General features: G+C 36.4%; 1 protein-coding gene across 2 annotated transcripts in view; it reads left to right on the top strand.

The window, feature by feature from the left end:
* ANO3 (anoctamin 3) overlaps nucleotides 1-26,881 on the top strand; it is a 292,092-nt gene that overhangs the window by 136,846 nt on the left and 128,365 nt on the right. For both annotated transcript variants that reach the window (XM_005690016.3, XM_013969793.2), the window contains 2 exons: nucleotides 16,497-16,655; nucleotides 22,395-22,495. In XM_005690016.3, the coding sequence (XP_005690073.1) occupies nucleotides 16,497-16,655; nucleotides 22,395-22,495 (260 nt within the window). The remainder of the gene's footprint in view (nucleotides 1-16,496; nucleotides 16,656-22,394; nucleotides 22,496-26,881) is intronic.

The following is a 26,881-nucleotide window of genomic DNA, read 5'->3' as shown; positions in this document are numbered from 1 at the left end:
TTTTTCCAGGATATCATATAATTGGAATAATATGTAGCTTTTTCAACTGGCTACTTTCACTTGACAACTCAGTCATTTCTAAAGCTGAAAAAATTGGTATGATTTAAAAACAAATCCTGAAATTCTGAACCTTCTGAAGATACCAAGCACAGGAAGAAAAGGCATCTTTTAGTCCTACCCTTTTCCCAGGTGACTCTCTTCCTCTAAAAGTCCTCTCCTGGAGAGAAAGAAACTCAAGAATTAGATCTTGGTCAAGATTAGAGTAAGGTCCAGAATGTCTAGGGTGCTTTTGTTGTATCACATAATATGTTAGAGCTACCATTTGGAGGAAACCTCATTATCCAACCAGTTGCATAGCCTGTAGGCAGATAGGGCTGATGAATCCATGTGTACCTGGCTCTAGGTCAGGATAGGAGGCACAGTGGCTTGCTTCCCTTCATACATTCCCAAGAAGCATAAGTAGTGAGAAAGAAGAGGTAGTAACTCCTTCTCCCAAACCTTATTCCCTAATCTGGGATTTACACAGAACCACACAGTATGTGTGCATCCACTAAGTCTCAGGTGAAAGGGAGGTGAAGAGAATCTCTTCTTGGAAAGTCCAGATGGGACAAGGAGGTATTAGACTGCCACTGGGGAAGAAGCTTATGACTGATTCCTGGATTCTGCTTTCAGCTTCCCTAGCTTCCCTAGCTGCCCTAGCTGAAAGAAGAGTGAATCAGTGAAGGCCCTCTCTTCTATGTCCTAAACTCTGTATATCATTATCTGTCAGGCCTCAGAGGTAGCATTCTGTGGTTGGGTAACAAGGCAACCTCTGGGTTCCGTGACTGATGTACTATTTTGTGAATCTTAAAAAAATTTTTTTTCAAAGTCCATGTGGCATCGCCTGCTGCCAAGATGTCATAAGCTATCTCTGGGCATTAATGAAGAAGTGGAGTGAAGTGAAGTCGCTCAGTCGTGTCCGACTCTTTGTGACCCCATAGACTGTAGCCTACCAGGCTCCTCCGTCCATGGGATTTTCCAGGCAATAGAACTGGAATGTATTGCCATTTCCTTCTCCAGCGGATCTTCCCAACCCAGGGATCAAACCTGGGTCTCCCGCATTGTAGACAGACGCTTTTACCGTCTGAGCCACCATCAGTATTTATTAGTTGTAAATTGATTGAATTCCATAGTTAGTAGTGATTTTTAATATGTAGGAAGCCATAATTACGTGATATACACATGCACGAGTCTGGGTGAAGAGAGCTAAAGGAAAATAGGAATAACACCTCACTGAGCTGAGAGCGTTTATAAAATGCAGTGCTTAAGAGCTGGTGCTTTGTCTCAGCCTGCCTGAATTCTAATTCACACTATGGCTGACAGACTGGCTGACCTTCGACACTGTTGCCTGAACTGAGCTAATGATAAAACTGTTATATTGGGTTCCTATGTAGGTTAAATTTGTAGTGTATATCTGTATTTATATCTATATCTATATCTGTATATATATATATATGCTTGACTAAATGCTTGGCATATAGAAAAGCTTTAATAAATGTTAGCTGTAGTTATGAATATTGAATCAATCTATCATCAGATATAGATATCAATGCCCAGTAGTACAAGGTTAGAAGCTAATTCAGATCATGATTTATTCTTATACTCCTTTAATTAAAATTATTAAAAATTATCTATTTTCATATGCATTGCCATCAGTGGTAATTAAAACAGTGATTAAAATTCATTATGCTTTCTGGGGCCCTTGGTTTCCTAGCTTAGTAATAGTTGAGAATATAGAGAATACAAAGACCTTTCCATTTGTTTTTTAAAGTTTGCCTCAATATCAACATCTGTGATATGGGAAAAATAGCACTTACCTCTCAGTTTTGTGACCGTGAAATGTGTCAATATATGCAGACTGTGTAGAGGAGTACTTGTTTTCTGCCTAGCTTGTATTAGTGTTCAGTTCAGTTCAGTTCAGTCGCTCAGTGTGTCTGACTCTTTGCGACCCCGTGAATTCCAGCACACCAGGCCTCCCTGTCCATCACCATCTCCTGGAGTTCACTCAAATTCATCTCCGAGTTGGTGATGCCATCCAGCCATCTCATCCTCTGTCGTTCCCTTTTCCTCCTGCCGCCAATCCCTCCCAGAATCAGAGTCTTTTCCAATGAGTCAACTCTTTGAATGAGGTGGCCATAGTACTGGAGTTTCAGCTTTAGCATCATTCCTTCCAAAGAAATCCCAGGGTTGATCTCTTCAGAATGGCCTGGTTGGATCTCCTTGCAGTCCAAGGGACTCTCAAGAGTCTTCTCCAACACCATAGTTAAAAAGCATCAATTCTTCGGTGCTCAGCTTTCTTCACAGTCCAACTCTCCCATCCATACATGACCACTGGAAAAACCATAGCTTTGACTAAATGGACCTTTGTTGGCAAAGTAATGTCTCTGCTTTTCAATATGCTATCTAGGTTGCTCATAACTTTTCTTCCAAGGAGTAAGCTTCATGGCTGCAGTCACCATCTGCAGTGATTTTGGAGCCCCCCCAAAATAAAGTCTGACACTGTTTCCACTGTTTCCCCATCTATATCCCATGAAGTGATGGGACCAGATGCCATGATCTTCATTTTCTGAATGTTGAGCTTTAAGCCAACCTTTTCACTCTCCTCTTTCACTTTCATCAAGAGGCTTTTTAGTTCTTCTTCACTTTCTGCCACAAGGGTGGTGTCGTCTTCATATCTGAGGTTATTGATATTTCTCCCAGCAATCTTGATTCCAGCTTGTGCTTCTTCCAGCCCACCATTTCTCATGATGTACTCTGCATATAAGTTAAATAAGCAGGGTGACAATATACAGCCTTGATGTACCCCTTTTCCTATTTGGAACCAGTCTGTTGTTCCATGTCCAGTTCTAACTGTTTCTCCCTGACCTACATACAGATTTCTCAAGAGGCAGTCGGGAGGTCTGGTATTCCCATCTCTTTCAGAATTTTCCACAGTTTATTGTGATCCACACAGTCAAAGGCTTTGGCATAGTCAATAAAGCAGAAATAGATGTTTTTCTGGAACTCTCTTGCTTTTTCCGTGATCTAGCTGATGTTGGCAATTTGATCTCTGGTTCCTCTGCCTTTTCTAAAACCAGCTTGAACATCTGGAAGTTCACAGTTAACGTATTGCTAAAGCCTGGCTTGGAGAATTTTGAGCATTACTTTACTAGTGTGTGAGATGAGTGCAATTGTGTGGTAGTTTGAGCATTCTTTGGCATTGCCCTTCTTTGGGATTGGAATGAAAACTGACCTTTTCCAGTCCTGTGGCCACTGCTGAGTTTTCCAAATTTGCTGGCATATTGAGTGCAGCACTTTCACAGTATCATCTTTCAGGATTTGAAATAGCTCAACTGGAATTCTATCACCTCCACTGGCTTTGTTCGTAGTGATGCTTTCTAAGGCCCAATTTGTATTTCTTTAGATATTGGTTATTATTTTCTAATAGCAGTTATACCTGCTAGATTGTAATAGTAGCTGGAGTACAATCAGTTAGAGATTCTGCCATCTAATAAACAGTACTTCAGAGTTACTAGTTTAGGGAAGATTTTTATTTCTGATGACTACCTGCTAGAGGTGGAATTGACTTTCTGTAAGGAAGTGATAAGACAAGCCTTAATCAGCAGTGAAGTCAGGCCATGTCAGATTTTTTTGAGATTCCTCAGAAGTATATTTAGAGATGATTTGCGTAGAAAAATTTGAATAGTAATAACATCTCTTGTATATTTTAAGGTAGGTGCATTAAAATCTGTCAGACCATTCATTTATGACCTAAGTAAAATCCAGTGGAAGTGACAAATAGAGTCAAAGGATTAGATCTGATAGATGAGTACCTGAAGAGCTATGGAGGAGATTCAGAACATTGTACAGGAGATGGTGATCAAAACCATCACCAAGAAGAAGAAATGCGAAAAGGCAAAATGGTTGTTTTAGGAGATCTTACAAATAACTGAAAAAGAAGAAAAGTGAAAGGCAAAGGAGAAAATGAAAGATACAGCCATCGGAATGAACAGTTCCAAAGAATATCAAGGAGAGATAAGAAAGCCTTCCTAAGTGATCAATGCAAAGAAATAGAGGAAAACAAAAGACTAGAAATATCTTCAAGAAAATTAGAGAGACAAAGGGAACATTTCATGCAAAGATAGGCACAATAAAGGACAGAAATGGTATGAACCTAACAGAAGCAGAAGACATTAAGAAGAGGTGACAAGAATACACAGAACTATACTAAAAAGATCTTCATGACCCAGATAACCACGATGGTGTGATCACTCACCTAGAGCCAGACATCCTGAAATGTGAAGTCAAGTGGGCCTTAGGAAGCATCACTACAAACAAAGCTAGTGGAGGTGATGGAATTCCAGTTGAGCTTTTTCAAATCGTAAAAGATGATGCTGTGAAAATGCTGAACTCAATATGTCAGCAAATTTGGAAAACCCAGCTGTGGCCACAATACTGGAAAAGGTCAGTTTTCATTCCAATCCCAAAGAAATGCAATGCCAAAAATGTTCAAACTACCACACAGTTGCACTCATCTCACACTCTAGCAAAGTAATTCTCAAAATTTTCCAAGCCAGGCTTCAACAGTACATGAACTGTGAACTTCCTGTTCAAACTGGTTTTAGAAAAGGCAGAGAAACCAGAGATCAATTTGCCAACACCCACGGGATTATAGAAAAAGCAAGAGAATTCCAGAAAAAACCATCTACTTCTGTTCCACTGACTATGCTAAAGCCTTTGTATGGATCACAACCACCTGTAGAAAATTCTTCAAGAGATGGGAATACCAGACCACCTCACTTGCCTCCTGAGAAATCTGTATACAGGTCAGGAAGAAACAGTGAGAACTGGACATGGAACAACAGACTGGTTCTAAGTTGGGAAAGGAATATATCAAGGCTGTATATTGTCACCCTGCTTATTTAATTTATATGCAGAGTCCATCATGTGAAATGCCGGGCTGGATGAAGCACAGACTAGAATCAAGATTGCTGGGAGAAATATCAATAATCTCATATGCAGATGATACCACCCTTATAGCAGAAAGCAAAGAGGAACTAAAGAGCCTCTTGAGGAAAGTGAAAGAGGAGAGTAAAAAAGCTGGCTTAAAACTCAACATTCAGAAAGTTAAGATCATGGCATCTGGTCCCATCATTTCAAGGGAAATAGATGGGGAAACAATGGAAACAGTGAGAGACTTTCTTTTCTTGGGCTCCAAAATCACTGAAGATGGTAACTGCAGTCAATAAGTTAAAAGACACTTGCTCCTTGGAAGAAAAGCTATGGCCAACCTAGACAGCATATTAAAAAACAGAGACATTACTTTGTTGATAAAGGTCCATTGAGTCAAAGCTATGGTTTTTCCAGTGGTTGTGTATGGATGTGAGAGTTGAACCATAAAGGCTGAGTGCTGAAGAATTGATGGTGTTGAACTGTGGTGTTGGAGAAGACCCTTGAGAGTCTCTTTGACAGCAAGGAGATCAATTCAGTCAATCCTAAAGGAAATCAACCCTGAATATTCATTGGAAGGACTGATGCTGTAGCTAAAGCTCCAATACTTTGGCCACCTGGTGCAAAGAACTGACTCATTGGAAAAGACCCTGATGCTGGGAAAGATTGAAGGCAAGAAGAGAAGGGAGTAACAGAGAATGAGATGGTTGGATGGCATCACTGAAATGATGGACTTGAGTTTGAGCAAGCTCTGGGAGTTGGTGATGGACAGGGAAGCCTGACATGCTGCAGTCCGTGGGGTCACAAAGAGTTAGATACGACTGAGTGACTGAAATGATTGAAATATGTATGTAGAGAAAATTAAAACATTTTTATTCTATAAGTACAATTTTAAAAAGTAAATTTTCTGTGATAGAAAAATCTGAATTTTAATTAGTCCAGTACCATTTACTAAAATTCCACCTATGTGTGGAATTTCTTGTGAATCATAGTGTATGATGTTTGTTCTGTTGATTTATTTTTATTAATAGGGATTGTTTCTATTCTTTTAAATTTTGTGGGTATTTTTTGACAAAACTACTTATTTGTCTGAAATGGAAAAAAATATTAAAAATATTTTTCCTCTATAAAAAGTATGGCCAATAACAAGAGCTATTATGAAAAATGGTTTTACTCTGAAATAAATTATAGTTACATACCAAGGCTCCTTGGCTGTTTCTCTAATTAAGGAGTGTAAAGCTAGAACTTCTGAGGAAAATATGGATCGGATAGCATCTGGATTGCTGTCTTCTAGTTTTGTATTAAAGATAGCCAAAAAAATAATACAGAAACACAAAAACAAACACCACCACTGGAACCTAATTGAAAAGATTTTCATCATTTGAAGATTTGCAGGATATGATTAAGCCTGGAACAGACACTTGGCCTTATTAACTAACCTGCCTAATGGCCCTGAAATTGCAGAAGGAAGTTGAACTAATTTGGTCCATGATGTAGCCTTAGTTTTGGGCTTCAGGGATCACAGAGTCTAAGAAACTTAACACTGGCTCCCTGTCTTAACAGGCGCAGTCTTCTGAGTGGGCCAGAGTCATGCTCTCCCACCTCTGGCCTTCCCTATTTGTGTCCCACTCGCTAACTTCAAAGAAAACAAATACCCAGGAAATGGACATGGCAGTAATTGGTTGAATTCGAAATACCAAAATTTTGATAAAAAGAAGTGTTGGGGGCAGGGAGAACAGAAACTAGTAGCACCTGAGATCCTTGTATACTGGGGAGAGTTTATTTTTTCATAGACTAGGATGTCTTTAAGAAACAAGCGTAGTAATTATTATTTCTAAAAGATTAGAAGAAACACTTCTAAAGGGGTAACTTTTACTATTGGTAGAGATTTAAACTGATTTAGAAGGTATTTTGGCATTATCTGCTAAAGTTGAAAATGAGCATTCTTTGTGACTCACCAGTTTTTATCCTAGGTACATACTAGAAATGCATGCACAGGTGTATTTTAAGGTATACACGTGAATGTCTATTATAGCTTTATTTGTAATAGGCAATACTGGAAACAGCCCAAATATCCATTATTAGAAGAGAGCATAAATAATTAATTTTTGTTGTGTTCATATGGTAATATGACAGTGAAAAAAATGACTACTAATGTATATGAAAATCAGGGATAAATTTCACACCCATAATGTTACATGAAAGAAGCCAGACACGATAGATTGCTCATTATACATTTACATAAAGTTTAAAAAACTTAAAAGATGTATCCTTTGAAGATAAAGCTAAGAGAAAGTGAGATAATAATACCATAAATAACAGGATTATGATTGTTTTAGAGGAACAGGATGTGGAGGGCATAATGATTGAGAGAGAAGGTTAACGGGGGTATTTATTGTTTCTTGGAGTAGTTATAAAGAGGTTTGTCTTATAATACTTATTATGCATTTTTATTGCTCTCTTTATTTCATAGCAAATCATGTTTCATAAGTACTTGTGAGGGATATCTGCTTTCCTTTGCTCTAGTTCCATATTCACAATAACATCTTTTGGCATATTTATCTGTTTCTGTCTATCTTTGTCCTGAGAACGATAACATTCCAAAATGTGAAAGAGTTCGTTTGACTCATTAAAAAACAAGAAACATTCTAACAAGAATTAATATATTGCCTGCATTTTTATCTTGTTTTCTTGTGATAATCGCTAACAGTTTTAAAAACTTTGTAAAGTGAGTCAGATTATGTTGAGAGTACTCTGTATGCAATGCCTCATTTAGTCATAACAACAGTCTTACAAGGTTGATATTTTTTCTTAACTTCAAGCCTGTAGGAATTGAGGCTAAGCAATGAAATTAAATTACATGTCTAAGAACACAGTAAATCAAAACCCATCTCTGTCTGATCTGGATCTCAATACATTAAGCAATATGTCATACTGCATTTTACTAACTCAAAGGTATAGTTAACAGATAATCAGCCATCACTTACTGATTAGTGACAAGATCTAATTTTGCAATGGTCTGAGAAAGGACTATAGTAAATCCACTGAGATAATATGACCCTTAATGGCTTCTGATATCCATTAATCCAGTTTCCTCTGGCTACACATTGACATTTTTTAACTCTGTAGCTCAGATCTCTCCTACTGCACATGTTAGATAGCATTGTAACTAAACATTTCCTTGCCTATCACTCCATGTGAAAATGTGAAAGTGTTAGTCTCAGTTGTGTCTGACTCTTTGTGACCCCATGGACTGTAGCCTGCCAGGCTTCTCTGTCCATGGGATTTCCTAGTCAAAAATACTGTAGTGGATTGCCATTTCCTTCTCCAGGGGATCTTCCCAACCCAGGGATCGAACCCACGTCTCTTGTGTCTTCTACATTGCAGGCAGATTCTTTACCCACTGAGCCACTGAAGAAGCCAATATGTATGCTAAAATCAGAAAATATTCAATGTCTTCTTATTTTTATCCCTGAGTTTAGCACAGCACCAGCACACATTAGGTGTTCAATAAATGCTTGTTAGATCAAGAAGAATTAATGTTAGGAAAAATATACATCTCACAAGCAGTTGCTGCCATAATTTTATTTGAAGAATACCCTAAAATGCATTCTCATGCAAATAAGCAGGATTTATTGCTATTTGGCAAATGGGCTAAAATCTTTGCAAACCTGAGTCATAACTTGCATATTCTTAAGATCTTCTTTAGGAAGTTGAGCTTTTTAGAAAGTCCCTGTGCTTCATAATTTGCAATGCCTTAAATAATTAAGTGGTTTTCAAAATTGTTGAAAGATTAGGTACCTGATAGATGATCTGCATCCCAGCTTCTGTGAGAGAAGCTGATTTTATTCTGTCTTCTGGGAAAAATAAACATGAAAAATTTGGTGTTAAACTGAATGCATTCCACGTTGTAATTGGAAAGCATTTCACTGTTCTGAGTCTTGATTTTGGTGTCTAAATACAAAGATATATCTAAAAAATTTCCTGTCAATTCTGCTTTTAGGCAACATATTTGAACATGGCTTAATAAACATCTTGGTTGATGGTTGACCTGTATGTATTAAAATATAATACGTGTGTGCATACTCAGTTGCTCAGTTGTGTCTGACTCTTTGTGACCCTGTGGACTTTAGTCTACCATGCACTTCTATCCATGGAGTTTTTCAGGCAAAAATACTGGAGTGGATTGCCATTTCCTTCTCCAGGAGATCTTCCCAACCCAGGGACCGAACTTGCGTCTCTTCCATCTCTACACTGGCAAGTGGATTCTTTACCACTGAGCCACCAGAAAGTACAAAATATAATACTCTAAGCTTAAATTATGTAGAACCTATGTTGTGTTCTTGATACATAATCCAGAAGAGGTTTCCAAATCTTATCATATTTCTTCTTTCTTTCTTTTTAAAAAAATTAATTAATTTATTTTAATTGGAGGCTAATTACTTTACAATATTGTAGTGGTTTTTGCCATACATTGACATAAATCATCTATGAGTGTACATGTGTTCCCCATCCTGAACCCCCCTCCCACCTCCCTCCCTATCCCATCCCTCAGGGTCAATCCAGTACACCAGCCCTGAACACCTTGTCTCATGCATCAAACCTGGACTGGTGATCTATTTCACATATGAAAATATGCATATTTCAATGCTATTCTCTCAAATTATCCCACCCTCACCTTCTCCCACAGAGTCCAAAAGCCTGTTTTTACTTCTGTGTCTCTTTTGCTGTCTCGCATATAGGGTCATCGTTACCATCTTTCTAAATTCCATATATATGCATTAATATACTATATTGGTGTTTTTCTTTCTAACTTACTTCACTCTGTATAATAGGCTCCAATTTCTAATCCACCTCATTAGAATTGATTCAAATGCATTCTTTATAATAGCTGAGTAATATTCCATTGTGTATATGTACCACAGCTTTCTTATACATTCATCTGCCAATGGATATCTAGGTTGCTTCCATGTCCCAGCAATTGTAAACAGTACTGGGATGAACATTAGGGTACATGTGTCTCTTTCAATTCTGGTTTCCTTGGTGTGTATGCCCAGCAGTGGGATTGCTGGGTCATATGGAAGAATTGATGCTTTTGAACTGTGGTGTTGGAGAAGACTCTTGAGAATCTCTTGGACTGCAAGGAGATCCAACCAGGCCATTCTGAAGGAGATCAACCCTGGGATTTCTTTGGAAGGAATGATGCTAAAGCTGAAACTCCAGTCCTTTGGCCACCTCATGCGAAGAGTTGACTCATTGGAAAAGACTCTGATGCTGGGAAGGATTGGGGGCAGAAGGAGAAGGGGACAACAGAGGATGAGATGGCTGGATGGTTTCACTGACTTGATGGACGTGAGTCTGAGTGAACTCTGGGAGTTGGTGATAGACAGGGAAGCCTGGCGTGCTGCGATTCACAGGGTCACAGAGTCGGATATGATTGAGCAACTGAACTGAACTGATGGCAGTTCTATTTCCAGTTTTTAAAGGAATCTCCACACTGTTCTGTATAGTGGCTGTACTAGTTTGCATTCCTACCAACAGTGTGAGAGGTTTCCCTTTTCTCCACACCTTCCCCAGCATTTCTTGTTTGTAGACTTTTTGATAGCAGCCATTCTGACCAATGTAAGATGGTACCTCATTGTGGTTTTAATTTGCATTTCTCTAATAATAAGTGATGTTAAGCATATTTTCATGCATTTGTTAGCCATTAGTATGTCTTCTTTGGAGAAATGTCTGTTTAGTTCTTTGACTTGTTTTTTGATTGGGTCATTTATTTTCTTGGAATTGAGTTGCAGAAACTCAATACAATACAAAAATACAAAAACTGTGTATTTTTGAGATTAATTCTTTGTCAGTTGCTTCATTTGCTATTATTTTCTCCCATTCTGAAGGCTGTCTTTTCACCTTGCTTATAGCTTCCTTCGTTGTGCAAAAGCTTTTAAGTTTAATTAGGTCCCATTTGTTTATTTTTGCTTTTATTTCCATTACTCTGGGAGGTGAGTCATAGAGGATCCTGCTGTGATTTATGTCAGAGAGTGTTTTGCCAATGTTTTCCTCTAGGAGTTTTATAGTTTCTGGTCTTACATTTAGATCTTTAATCCATTTTGAGTTTATTTTTGTGTATGGTATTAGAAAGTGTTCTAGTTTCATTCTTTTACAAGAGGTTGACCAGTTTTCCCAGCACCACTTGTTAGAGAGATTGTCTTTTCTCCATTGTATATTCTTGCCTCCTTTGTCAAAGATAAGGTGTCCATAGGTGTGTGGATTTACCTCTGGGTTTTCTTATTTTGTTCCATTGATCTATATGTCTGTCTTTGTGCCAATACCATACTGTCTTGATGACTGTAGCTTTGTAGTATAGCCTGAAATCAGGCAGGTTGATTCCTCCAGTTCCATTCTTCTTTCTCAAGATTGCTTTGGCTATTCAAGGTTTTTTGTATTTCCATACAAATTGTGAAATTATTTGTTCTAGCTCTGTGAAAAATACCGTTGGTAGCTTGCTAGGGATTGCAATGAATCTATAGATTGCTTTGGGTAGTATACTCATTTTTACTATATTGATTCTTTGGATCCATGAACGTGGTCTATTTCTCCATCTATTTGTGTCATCTTTGATTTCTTTCATCAGTGTTTTATAGTTTTCTATATATAGGTCTTTTGCCTCTTTAGGTAGATTTATTCCTAAGTATTTTATTCTTTTCTTTGCAATGGTGAATGGAATTGTTTCCTTAATTTCTTTCTGTTTTCTCATTGTTAGTGTATAGGAATGCAAGGGATTTCTGTGTGCTAATTTTATATCCTGCAACTTTATTATATTCATTGATTAGCTCCAGTAATTATCTGGTGGTATCTTTAGGGTTTTCTATGTAGAGGATCATGTCATTTGCAACCAGTGAGAGTTTTGCTTCTTCTTTTCCAATCTGGATTCCTTTTATTTCTTTTTCTTCTATGACTGCTGTGGCTAAAACTTCCAAAACTATGTTGAATAGTAGTGGTGAGAGTGGATACCCTTGTCTTGTTCCTGACTTTAGAGGCAATGCTTTCAATTTTTCACCATCGAGGATAATGTTTGCTGTGCATTTATCATATGTGGCTTTTATTGTGTTGAGGTATGTCCCTTCTATGTCTGCTTTCTAGAGGGTTTTTAATCATAAATGGATGTTGAATTTTCTGTCAAAGGCTGTCTCTGCATCTATCAAGATAATCATATGGTTTTATTTTTCAATTTGTTAATGTGATATATCATATTGATTGATTTGCAAATATTGAAGAATCTTTGCATCCCTGGGATAAAGCCCACTTGTTCATGATGTATGATCTTTTTAAATATATTGTTGGGTTGTGTTTGCTAAAATTTTGTTAAGGATTTTTGCATCTATGTTCATCAGTGATATTGGCCTGAAGTTTTCTTTTTTTGTGGCATCTTTGTCTGGTTTTGGTATTAGGGTGATGGTGGCCTCATAGAATGAGTTTGCTTGCCATATTTCTTTATCATCATTTTGAAAACTACTTTTTTTTTTTTGCCTGATCAATTGGTCAAACTTTTTATTCATAATTTATATCATAGAATAGTTAGATACTAAGCTAGAATCCTAGTTAATAGAGTTTGATTGTAACATGTTTACAAAGATACAAGAACTATTAATATTACCTAAGGTCAATTATTATAAAAATGTAAAAGATGTAGTTTTTTTTTAATTTTCAAATTGTAAGGCAGTTGATTTTCTGGAAGAGTTTAACATTTATTTTGCTTAATCTTAGAGTAATGAGTAATAACTATCAGAGTTCCACTTTCTTAAAGTTGGTAAAGCACATAAAATATTTTAAAAGCTATCCTACTGTCTCATTATTTTCCTACCAACCAATCATTTGATTTCTAGATCATCTCATTGAAAGATTTTACCTTCACCTGGGCTAAGTATGTTATTATTAATTTAAGATCGGGTGATACTTAATACTAGACTAGCATTAAGAGAATGTATACTTTAGGCAAAATAAAATGCAGAGGAAAAATTTTATATAACCTTATTTTAACTTTGTTTATATTATCATGGGGATGCCTGGAGGCAGTGGGTCTTATGTATAAAACAAAGTGCAAGCCAGAGATTTTGCAGTTCTGCTATAATTTTGTGATCAATCATCTTATTCTAATTTGATTTGTGTTAATGTTGGAGGAAAGAGGATGAGAAATGATTACATGAGCTTTTAATGGCATTTTATTTTTGAGCTAATTCCTGTCTGGATACACATTACATGGGTTATTCCATTCTTTCCATTCCCTTCTTTTCTTCTATCCTTTCTTCCTTCTTCCCATAAAGATCTATTGGTGCGTACTGTGTGTCTGGTTCTGAGTTAGATGTTTGAAATACTAAAGGAAATCAGTCTTGATTATTCATTGGAAGGACTGATGATGAAGCTGAAGCTACCATACTTTGGCCACCTGACACGAAGAACTGACTCATTGGAGTTCAGACCCTGGGAAAGATTGAAGGCAGGAGGAAAAGGGGACAACAGAAGATGAGATGGTTGGATGGTATCACTGACTCAATGGACATGAGTTTGAGCAAGCTCTGTGTGTTGGTGATGGACAGGGAAGCCCGATGTGCTGCAGTCCATGGGGTTGCAAAGGGTCGGACATGACTGAGCGACTGAACTGAACTGAACATGTTGGAATTTAACAATCGTTAAGAAAAATAGGGTAAGGAAAGGAGAATCAAGAGTGGAGTATCGTGGAAAACAGCCGAAGGGTCTCAAAGAGAGGAGTTACATAATGTAATTTATAATGTGGAGGATCACTCAAGTGTCTTAACTGTCATGCTGAGAATAGATTTTAGAGAAGCAAAGGTAGAAGCTAGGAGATGAGTCAGACTATTGTGATAATGTCGTCAATAGATGACATATCTTAGAACAGAGTAGTGTTGAGGATGTTAGAAAGTGATCAGATTCTAAATATATTTTGAAGAATGTTCCAACGATTTGCGTGTTAGATGGGTGAAAATAGAGGAAACAAAGACTCGAGATTTTTGATCTGAGCAATTTAAAGAATAGGTTTGCAGCCAATCAAAATAACAAGGGTTTGGGGGAATATTTTCTTAGATAAAATAAGGAATTCCATTTTGGACAGTCAGCTTTGATATGTCCATTAGATATCCAAGTAAAATCTCTGGAGTGGTGGAGGCAAAATAATTCTAAAGTCTGAAGTTAATTATGTCTTCTCCAGCTACTAATCCTCAGTATCTCTACCCTATAGGAACTATAAATCATAGGCCTTTTGAAGGGTTAGCCTTCTATTACTGCCAACCCCCGGACCTAGTAATGTGTATCTACATATGCTTGTCTTTTTCAATATAGTTGTCAAGACCACTATAAGAGTTCTAGTTTCACAATTTCCTTTTCCGTGACATCTGGGATGTTACTTAACCTTTTTGGCTTCTATGTACTCATGTCAATATCTACCTTAAAGAATTATGAGAATAAATCACTTGGCACATTGTCTGGCACCATGGTAAGAGGTCAGTTAGTGATAGCCATTATTATCATCATTATTATGGGCTTCCCTTGTGGCTCAGATGGTTAAGAATCCACCTGCAATGCAGGAGACCTGGGTTTGATCCCTATGCTGGGAAGATCCCCTGGAGGTGAGCATGGCAACCCACTCCAATATTCTTGTCTAGAGAATCTTCACGGACAGAGGAGCCTGGCGGGCTACAACCCATGGGGTTGCAAAGAGTCGGACATGACAGCGACTAAAGGCAGCACACGTTGTGCAACTACAAGGCAGTGGTGACTCTGCCTGAGTTGTTACTTAGTCACCTTGTAGTATCCAATAAAGTAATCCTGGGACTCTCAAGACCTTTTTATTCATTGGAGAAAAGAATGTGTAAAGTCTTCTTGTCCTTGAGCCTGGAAGTCTCTGCTGCTGCTAAGTCATTTCAGTTGTGTCCGACTCTGCGACCCCATAGACAGCAGCCCACCAGGCTCCTCTGTCCCTGGGATTCTCCAGGCAAGAATACTGGAGTCTCTAGTACCCCTGAATTCACACACTTGAACCTATTTTCTCCAAGAAGACAGCTCCTGAGCCACCTGACCTGTTCCTGTAGGATTACAATCGCTCAGATATCAGTTTTTGTTGCTTCACTTGGCTGACTTGTTGGCCACTAGGTTACTCTGGTCCTCACTTTTTTAAACCTTAAGCTGCATATATGTCCTAAGAAGGCTCCTCCAAAGAAGTCTGAGATCCCTTTTTTTGAAATTATCAGTTAACTCTCAGAATGTTAGGACATTTTTTTTTTAATTTTTTATTTTTTTTAAATTTTAAAATCTTTAATTCTTACATGACATTTTTTAAGCTCAAGAATGCCTGTATGGGAAAAACGGGACAGAGATTTGGTACAGATAATCAAATAGCTTGACAGGAAACATGGAAAAAGAAGGATAATGCATCTAATAGCTAAAAACATGGAATAGGAATAAAAATTGAATTAAAGTAATATTGAGCTGTTTACTGACAAAGTGCCAGCTCCCCAAAACAGGCCATTACAAAAATCAGGTGATTGCTGAAATTAATTTTTATTAAAGTTACAGCAAGTAAGGATATCATCTGGGTAGTCTTAGCAGTTTTACAAAGATGAAGTTGGGAAAGAGTTTTCAGAGGGTTCTAGGACCTGGGCTGGTAGATATTAAGGTAAATCTTGCAAGGCAGGCAGTTGGTTGAAAATTGGGCAGCCTCTGTGAAAAACAGCTGGGATAGGTGGACAGAGCAAGGTGAGTACCTTAAAGAAGTCTTAATAAGCACATGATTAGTCTTAGTAAGTAGGTGATTGTCATCAGATCATAGTCTTATACTCTGGGGGGAAGTATTTCTTGGAACAAGCAGTTCAGAAATTATTGTTTGGTGTTGTTGAACATAGGTTTAGGGAAATAATGCCTCATCTGAGTATTATTTCATGGAGGAAATTATGTTAATTTCAGTTCTCAGTACTTACGTTGTTTAAGCTTTGTTGTCTTTATTTTTGGCAGGCAAATTTGAGTTTTGAGTAAGATAAAACATGTAAAACATCTATGTCTGGGCCTGATTTTGAGCAAATGTTCAATGTATATTGGCTGTTATTATTTTTATAGGGTTTTATTGAATAAAACATATACCTTTAGATGCTAACATCAGAGAATCCACGTTCTGGTGCCAGACTAATTTCAAATCCTAGAACATCACTGGTAGCTTGTTTCCTACTATAAGGTGGGGAGGAATGAAGGAGGGGAGTTCAGCATGGGGAACACGTGTACACCTGTGGCGGATTCATGTTGATGTATGGCAAAACCAATACAACATTGTAAAGTAATTAACCTCCAATTAAAATAAATTTATATTAAAAAATGAAAACTTTAAAAATTATCTTTTCACGTTTCATAATTGGATGTAAAAAATACATTTTTACATTGGATTGCAAATATTTGAACAAAAGGGTCTGAAAGCTGAATGTGTGTGCTTAGCCAACCTACACTATTAACAACCATTGCTTTATTTGCAGAATGACATGAATTACATAGCATCCAGTGGACTTCTATTCAAAGATGGCAAAAAGCGGATTGATTACATCTTGGTTTATAGAAAGTCAAATATACAATATGACAAAAGAAACACATTTGAAAAGAACCTCAGAGCGGAAGGCTTAATGTTAGAAAAGGAGGTAGGTGCTTTAATAATATTAGCTATATGATACAATGTGCTGGAAGAGATATGATATTTTACATTTTAATATAAAAGGTATAACATATGGCTTTTAAAAACATATAGCAATTTTCTCCCACATGGAAAAGAAATGCATATGTATAGTTATATTTTAAAATATTTTCCTTTTTTACTCTATACATTTCTGTAAATTTAAATATTTTGCAAAGGGCATAGCTGTTTTTACATTTTTTTTAAATTAAAGAAGGAATGATCCTGTATAAAGTACAAAACTCTATGAAAAGAAAACCAAAATGTTGAAAGAAATGAGTCTGCCAAACCGTTAATATCTAGATTTTAATATTTTAGTAAGCATGTTTGAAATTTGTGTCTAGAGCTCAAATGAGGAGTCTAAACTGAAAGTGAATGCTTTAATCTTTAGAACATAGATGGTAATATAAGCTGTGTTTTAGTATGAGATCATTGGAAAGAACCATAAAAAAAAAGAGCCTAAAAGTGAGCCTATAAAAAGTAGGGGTGGGGGGTGGGGGGATAAATGGTTGAAGGTGTTGGATGTAGGTGGAAGTAGAAGAGATGAGGAGTCACAGCGAAGAGTGGTTGCCAGGGTTAAATACTGCTCAGAAGTTGAGTGAGACAAGAAAGAGGCCCAGTTAATTGGAGAATATGGAGATCTTTGGTAAAATCAGTGAGAATCTTTTCTCTGAGGAGATAGAATGGGACGAGTTGAAGAGTGACTGGATAATGGAAAAATAGAGGCTGTGGCAAACGTCATCTGTTTGTTCATCTGAGAATGGAAGGATGAAGAGTGGTAGCCCAAGATGGAAATGAGGTCTCATGAAGTTTTTCTTTCTTTCTGTTTTCTTTTTTTCTTGTATGTGATGTTTAAATAATGAGGAGGAAGGAAGGGTGAATGGAGAGAGGCAGGGAAAGAAAGAAATAGAAGAGAAAGACTGAGGAGACAGAAGACAGATGAGTAAAAAAAATTGAAAGGCCTTTAGGTGAAAATTAAGGGTGAGATCCAGTATACAGTTAGAATATCAAGTGTAATATCAGGGAAAATTAAGATTCCTTAATTGTATTTTAAAGTTAATTTTCTGCAATCATTTATTTTGGTTGTCAAAGATATGTTTACTTATATTCTTAATTCTAAGAGTATTAACATTGGTTTTTTAAATGGTTGAATTAATTAGGACTAGATTAATTATCATAATGTTAATGTGTAAAATCAACAAAAAACAGTTTAAGTGAACAAAACATATTTATGTAATAAACATGCTAACTTTATATATGAAATAAGCATGTTATTTTTATATATAAAAAGTCTTAAAATTTCTAATCAAGAAATTGTTCAGTACTATTTTTATTAATTTTCTATTGCTGCTTAAGACATCACCACATATTCAGCAGCTTAAAATAAAACCCATTTGTTAGCCCACAGTTCTGCAAATCAGGAGTTTGTGTATGGTGAACACTTGGCTCTGTTTCTTGCAAGACTTAAATCAGTGTGTTTAATAGGCTTGCATTCACACCTGGAACTTAGGGTATTCTTTCAAGCTTATGTGGTTGTGATAGAATTCAGTTCCTTGTGGTTGTAGGACTGAAATCCACATCTCCCTGCTAGCCATAAGCCAGGTACCTCTCTCAGTTCCTAGAGGCCATTCTGATTCCTTGCTGCATGCTCCCCACCCATGTTCAAAACCAGCAGCAGAGACTCTCCTTTGTGTACCTCTGCTGTTTTGAATCTCTTTTGCCAAGAAGAGTCCCTTTCAGGGAATCATCTGCCATGGAGAATAATCTCTCTGTTTTAAAAGCAAATGTGCCATATAAAGAACTTAATCATGAGACTGAATATGCCATCATATTCACAGGTCCTGTAGATTGTTCAAGATGAAGACAAGGCATGAAGATCTAAGGGGATTTCTTAGAATTCTGCCAACCACATTATTAAAAATTTCAATATCCTATGTATTGCCTTTTTAAGCAAGTAGGCGTAGAAAGAAACAATGCTATGATTATAATATAGAACATAGATATGTTTTTGGTTTAAACCTTATGTTAACTGATGACTAAATGGCATCTAAATAGGTATACCTATATGAACTATCAAATCCAGTGTTTTGCATTATCATGAACTTTTATTTCTTCTTAAAATTTCTAGTATTATAGTATGTGTGCTTTATTTGAAGCTTAATTTTAGTAAGTATTAAATTGAAAATATTTAGGTCTTGTCACAGATGGAAAAGGAAAATGAAATTGTGAAAATGTCAGCAAGTATTGGATTTTTAGCAGAAAAAATGGGAGTATTCCCTAGGAAACAAGTTCCCATTTTTAAAATTTATATTCAACAGAGTTAAGCACTGAGCCTGGCACAGAGTATATCTCAAATCCTCATTAAATTGCATGTTGATGTGGATAGTTTCTAGATGATCACATCAGCAACAGATAATGATTCATGTTTGAAGATTGTGCAGATAAATAGGTAGATGATCTCTGTCAAGATATGTTCTTTATTATCCAAGTGTATTTCCAGATTATATCAGCATTTTACCTTTATCTTATACTTAGTATAGCAAGCTACCATATTCTATATTTTTTTCAGCTCCCTGCCACCAACTTGCAGAGTGACATTGTAAAAACATATTTTTAAAATTTCCTTTTTTTTCTCAAGAATGAATCTTCTACCTCCTGAAAATTTTGGATGGAATAATTAAATAATAATGTGAAGTGTGAAGGCTGTGGGTGTTTTGTTCCCCTGGAAAAGCCTGCCTGCATCAGAGCTAAACAGAATAGTGCCAGATTGGGAGCTTCTGATTCCAAGGGAGAAAGTAATTTTGCTTTCTGCCAACACCATCCCTTCATCAACCCCCTGCTGCAAGGAAATAAAACTATTTTTTTTTTAAGTAGAGGTATAACAAAAGAGAAATTAAGTTGAAGAAGTTATAAGACAATCCATGCTGCTTAGAAAAAATACATATATATATGTATATACATATTAATATATTTTAGACATACAAAATTAAAAATGTTCTAGCTGTATGTGCCCTTAGCTTGATGTTTCACTGGTGGTAGAATTAATGCAGTAATATACTTCTGAAGCATCTACTTTATTTGGGTGTATTAGATTTTTTTCACATCTTAAGAGTTGACCAGACTGAATTAATTATCAGTGCTAAGCCAGCTATTCATGATGCTAATTTGAACCTGACATAGTACCTCTTCCAAAATAATTCTGGCTTATTTGCTTTCTTATCTTCATTGTCTCTCGCTTAGGTACAAGTTACAAAGAATGTGTACTCAAAGTAAGTGAACTCATTCATTCATTCATCCATTCAATGAATGCTTAGTGAATGACTACTGTGTGCCTGGTGTAGAACAAGGTGCTCAGTAGACATAAATGAACAAAGCAAATACCCCTCCTCTCACAGCACTTACATAAATAGTCTCATTCATTAGAAGATAATAAACACTATAGGAAAAAAATGGAGTGAGGTAAGGATGATGGAGTGAAGCAGGCACGTAATAGCAAGTGACCAAATGATGGAAGTAGAGTGAATGAGAGGGAGATTAGTAGGAGAAAGATTTAACAAGATATGGAGGGTGAGGTTGTAAACGGCTGTGTAGGTCATTGGAAAAACTTTGGTTTTCACTCTAATTCAAATGAGGTTCTGAGAAAGTATATGATCTGAGTTATATTTTAAAGAATAACTCTGGCCATTGTGCTATGAATAGACCATTGGCGGCAAGAATATGAACAAAACTCTATTAGAAAACACTGTAAGACTCTAGACCAGAGATGGTGGTGATAGCCCAGAGCAGTAGCTGTGGAAGAAGTGGGGAGCGACCAGTTCTAGCTGCACATGCTGTGAAGAAAAACAAGCTAGGAACCAACTGATAGTATGAAAACTAAGCTCTCCTGTGGTGGAGGTTAAGCCTTCCCAGATCTCTCCCAACACCCATGCATGTAATAGTCATTCCTTCTTCATGCTGCTTATATATTCTGGCAGCCAACATGCCTAGGTTTTAAGAACTGTGATGCTCTGTGGGAGAGTGTGATCTCCATTCACACCAGAATAAGGCTTAGCTCCTGAGAAATGATTTTTTTTTTTTTGTCCCGACATCTGCTTATTCCTCAAAAGAGATCCCCACCCTCAAACTTCTGAGAAACCATTGGAGAAAATGTAATGACATAACATCAGTGCACTTCTCAAGGGATTGGTTGTTATCTTAAATCATCCCACCTGTAGAATGTGTCATTCTGGTGGAGACTGATTTTTTCTAAGTCTGGATTGGTTTTCATAGAAGTCTCACTTCCAGATTCTGGGATGAAATGAGCACTAAATATGTTTTCTTTAATCCTGAGGGTCCAATTTTCTCTGTCTTTGAGTAACTGCTGGAAAGTAACCCACACCTCCCCAGGAACTGAGCAATGACATAAAAGCATAAGGTACTTTGAATACATAAAGAGGAAAGATAAATTTCCCAAAGAAACTATAGTCTGTAGAAATACAGTTTTATTACAATTTATACTGTTTTATTTCAAAGAAAATTTAACTTTTCAATGACTTGATTCAAGTCCTCAACATCAGAGTTTTCCCCAATAATACGTTGTTACTGGCTTTTTACTTGTATAATTCAAAACCTATTATAGAAGGCCTAAAAACCAAGGCACTGCTCCATCAAAGATGAATCAAGGAGCTATTTACTGAGAAAAAGAAAATAAAAAAAAGAATTATTCTAGTGAAGCTTTAAAAATAGCCATTACTTTGGCCATGGTGTGATTCTAGAAGCATGCTCTCACTGGGAATGAACATTTTGGTAAACTTCTTGTACTTGAGCTCCTTATAGTCTAGTCTCTCATAAGACGCATCACAACTCTATGAGGTAAGACCATTCTCTCTATTTCCCAAGCGAGAAAACTGAGGATCAGAGAAATTAGGTAATTTCCCCAAGATCCTAGAGTTAATAAATGATGGAAATGGAATTTGTACTTACCTCTTCGTGATTCTAAACCCTGTGTTTTTTCTTCCATACTGTGTCATTTCTTCCAAGTAGGCACTTAGGATTAAAGAAATTGACCAGAGTACTCAAGTTTGTTAAAAGCTCCTTAGATAATCCCAATGCCCACTTTATTTTGCTTAAAAACCTTCTTGTCTAGATCAAAGACACAAATTATTATGATCTCTTGCAGGAAACATTATACTAACCTTTTAAGATTCAAGTAAGTATGCAAAATTGACAGCTCTGCAAGGGCATGGACTTGTAGGTCTTATACTCTGTTTATCCCCAGAATTTTCATAGGCTCTCACAAGTATAATAGTAATTGCTCAATAAAATATCCTAGAAGAATAAATGAATGAATAACTGGTATAAATGTCAGTGTTGTCTACCCATCTTGACCAGGAAAGAAAGGATCATGAGAAAGTTTACAACCAGAATAACTTCAGAGTCCTAATTGGCTCATGATTATTCTGCTTGATGGCTCTGGATCTTAATAATGGTCAAGGAAGAAAGCGCGCTAACTCACATGGGTGATTATTTCTTGCATACAATGGCATTATTACATTTTTATTAAGATAATTCTGTGTTAAGAAATTTTATTCATATAAATTCCTTTAAAATCAGTGATAATGATTCCTGTATATATAAAGGGGACAGTGTTCTTCCCTGTCAGGTCAAATTGTGACATGATATTATCAGCTCTGATTCTAATTGGCACCTGTTCTGTTGCCCTTTACAGCCAGCTGTTGCCAACCCGGATATCATGTTTATTAAAATTCACATTCCATGGGACACACTGTGCAAGTATGCAGAGAGACTGAATATTAGGATGCCCTTCAGGTATTTTCAGGTTTTATTTCATTCTATCTCAGAATATATTAAGATGAGCCTGTTTTTTTTGCAAAACCAGAGAGTAATAAATGTAATTCTTTCTGCAGAAGAAATGCTTTTTTTCCCCAAGTTTAGTTAATTTTGGCCATTAATCTTACCTTCTAATTTCCTTGCCTAATGTAAGCTTCCAGGTTCCCTGATGCTTTATATCATTTCTAGCTGGACTAGACTGGAAGGAGGGAAAGAAAGTTGTTTTCTAATTTTACTTACTATTCCCAAAATCAGTCTCACTTATTTAATATAGGTAGATGGAACTCTTATTTTTGTGACAGAAGTAAGAGTGTAGCATTCTTATGTATACAGATTCGGCGTTCTCTGTGTAGCAGTTATCAGGAATCTTTCCTCAGGTGCAGATCAACCAGATAGTTTCTTAACTCTGTCCTCAGTGCCAAAGGATAAATGGTAATGAAAGACTTTCTTAGTTCAAAGATGTTTCAGTCTTTCCTATAGGCAAGACTACAGGAAAGTAAACAATTGAATAGACCTATTTCCCCATATTGTGTGTTTTGTGTTATATGCAGAATGTATCACTTTTCTTCCTGATCTCTCACAATGAAATCCAAATGTTTCTATTATGCGTGAACTGGCATTGAAGCTCAGTATGCTTCTTCAACTGCTAAAAAAGGTTTTAAAAGGTTCAGGGTAACAAGATGCCAAGGAAAAGAGCCTCTAGATGATGAATTTGCATGAACAGTAAGAGGGCGATTCAAAACTGTGAAGAAATTTATCAGACCTGGTAGCATGGAAGAGGCCAGATCTGTGAGAGGGCTGCCAGCCTCGGGTCACATGACAAGCCTCGAGAGTCTTGCCTTTTTAGTCATCTGAAATTCCTCAGGCTTTGGAAGTAGCACCCACAAGTCATTGCCCACAAAGCAGAAATTGATTAAGCACTGGCAACTACTGAGGAATTTTACAGTGACAATATTAGAATTAGATAACTAAATTGACTCCCATTCCCATTTGGGTCAATCTCAAGGGAAATCAATCCAGTCAGTCTTAAGGGAAATTGACCCTGAATACTCACTGAAAGGATCAATGCTGAAGCTGAAGCTCCAGTATTTTGGTCATCTGATGGGAAAATCGACTCATTGGAAAAGTCACTGGTGCTGGGAAAGATTGAGGGTAGAAGGAGAAGAGGCTATCAGAGGATGAGGTGGCTAGATGGCATTACCGATGCAATGGACATGAACTTGGGCAAACCTTGGGAGATGGTGAGGGACAGAGAGGCCTGGGGTGCTGCAGTCCATGGAGGTGCAAACAGCTGGACATGACTGGGCAACTGAACAACCTGTTTGAGAAATAGTTTCAAAATCCTCTATATAGATAATTATAAGATAGGTAAACAATATCTTGAAGAGCTTGGCAAAAATAATAATAGTAACAAAATAAAGAACAAAAGAAGATGAACACAGGAAAGAAAATTCCTTAGAATTCTTTAGCACCTTATGTAAATTATTAATATGATATCTATAAGAACCTGAAGTTTGTACATTTTTATGAAACTTGATCCCTGAAAGAAGCAAGTAAGGACATATGAAATATTATTTGTGTTGTGATTAGATAGTTTGAAGTCTCCAGAAGACTTCTTTCAATTCAGGTCATTCTACTGAACCAATCTTGAGAGTACAAATAGGTAAGTAAACACTGTGCTACTCTACGTCTCTTGACTTCTGAGGAATTTTTTCCTCGTGACACCATGTCTCCTTAAAAAAGTCTTTTGAAATACATGCCTGTGACTTATTTCAGGCTGACAATGGGAGAATATTTGCCTTTTGCTCCATCTGGTTTCTTTTTGTTTGGTCTGTATGTATACATGCTACACAGAATCATGCAGAATTAAAATAATGAGATTCATTTTAACTTACAAAATTATCAAACACTTTCACAGGTAGTACTCTTCAAACCTAGCATAGACATGGTGAATAATTACATCTGTTGATATGTGGTGAGACTCAAGCTTCATAAAATATTCTGAAACAATTTAAAAGTATTTTCTGTGAGATTTAAAACTTTTCATAAGCTTCATATTTTATCTTAAGAAGAAAATTGAAAATATGTAAAAACATTCCCTGCAATATTTTTATAATTGTGAAAAATGTGAATATGTTCAATGGTAGAGGATTCAAATAAATTAGATATACCCTTGTAATGCAAAATAATTCATTTATAAAGTTAATGGGTACAAGGATTTCTTAATGACTGTAGTTAAATAATAAGTAGTAAAATTTAACTAAAATATGTATAGGATATGCATTTATTTATACAATGAGATTTCAACAATGTAAAATGAATAGAAAAAATTGGAAGAGAACATAATATGCTAAAACATGATTGCTTCTGATGGGTGGGGGTGAAGTCCTTATTATTTTGTGGGTCCTTATTTATTTTATTTTCTTACAAAATTACTTTTAGCAAGTTCTAATTTGCTTGCAGGATATAAACAAAGATGTAAAAGAAGTGTAACATCCAAGACAATAACCTACTTTCTGATATCAGGGTGAAATTGCTAAAAAAAATTCCAAATTAATTTTCATATGCCTTCATTCTGCCCCTATTCCTGTGATTTCACCATTGTTTCTAAGAGGAGTTATAGTTGAGCTTATGCACAAACTAATTGCCTTGTAGAGATCCAAAAGGAGGAAACCCTTAGAAACTGTCACAAAGCATGCTATTTGAATAGATTTTAGTATTTGAATTCTGTTCAGGTTAACTGAATATTATGTTTAAATATCTCATCCAAAAACGTTCATAGCTTCCATTACCTCCTCTGAACTTTATAGAAAACACATTTCTGCTAGAGGTCCAAAAGACTGAATCCTTTTCTGCTATCCAAGGGGGGAATTTGGCATCATCTGATTCTTAGTTCCTGGCCAAGACACTTATTATTAATTTGAAGTTATACTTTCCTTCAGTGAAACATAAATGTTGGTTAGCATGCTCACTTTGTACCAAATATTTGACATTCATAATTTTAGAGATGGTTTTTCTTTCTTTATCAGTACTGTTGCAGGAAGGGAACCCCTTCCAGGGCCCGAAACTGGGCTCTTGTCTAACACTCGGAAATGAATTGTCCGAGGAGACTCATGTGCTGACAAAGCAAGAGATTTTATTGGGAAAGGGCGCCTGGGTGGAGAGCAGTAGGGTAAGGGAACCCAGGACAACAGCTCTGGTTGCAGCCCAGTTTTATGGTGATAGGATTAGTTTTCCAGTTGTCTTTAGCCAATTGTCTGACTCAGAGTCCTTCCTGGTGATGCACACCTTGTTCAGCCAAGATGGATGCCAGAGAGAAGGATTCTGGGAGGTGGTCAGACATGTGGTGTCTCCTTTTGACCTTTTCCGAACTCTTCTGGTTGGTGGAGGCCTATTAGTTCCGTGTTCCTTACCAGGACCACCTGTCATAAAACAACTCATGCAGATGGTTACTATGGTGCCTGGCCAGTATAAACGGTTTCAATCAATGTGCTTCCCCTAACAGTACTATCCAAGTATGTCCACTCTGCTCTAGTGTATCAGGAAAAAGTCTTATAAAGACAATGGCAAAAGAATCTAGTGTCACAAATTTCATATAACTCATTCCACCATCTTGGTTGGATTGTATTAAAATCTGTTAGAGCATATTGGCCTTTTTCCTCTCATTTCCCTTACTTTTCAGATAAATATTGAGGAACTCTACTTTAAAGAATAATTAATATTCTCATAATTTTTAAAAAATCTATATCAAAATTATTTCTTTGTGTCTTTTCCTTAGAAGTTCTTTAAAACCATTTTGCTGTTATAAATGATATTCATTTTTATTTTCTGATAAGATTGCATTTGAAAGAAGAGTTATGATACATCAAAAGAAAGAAATATGAAATATATATAGTTACTGTCTCTTTTAATTGATGTTGTGGCTGAAGTTTCTTCTTCATGTTTTTCAAGATAATGTTTACAATTTCCACATTACTGAAACTTTGAAAAATGCAATTGTGATTCTTTTGATTTAATAATATAAATATTAGAAAATATATAGCTTTCCCAAAGTATACCAAAAGAACACTGGTTCAAGAGAAAGTAAAAGAAAAATCTCCTGTGACCAAATACATTCTTGAAATTCAAAGTTAAACAATAAGTTTATTTACTGTAGGAATTTTTAGAGAAGTGATTCTAAGCCTTCAGAATACATCAAAATTACCTGGGAAACTCAGCAAAAGTGAAGTTTCCTAGAACCTATACCCAGAGGATAAGACAGAGTATATACATTTTTAACAAGCATCCCAAGTGATTTTGTTATAGTTGGTAGAGAAATATTATCTTGAAGATTTTATTATTTTTATAATTCTTATAATGTTCATA

This window comes from Capra hircus, chromosome 15 (assembly GCF_001704415.2).
Source record: "Capra hircus breed San Clemente chromosome 15, ASM170441v1, whole genome shotgun sequence".
Lineage (NCBI taxonomy): Eukaryota > Metazoa > Chordata > Mammalia > Artiodactyla > Bovidae > Capra > Capra hircus.
Note: the sequence above shows the minus strand (reverse complement) of the source record. Positions and strands in the feature narration are given on the sequence as shown.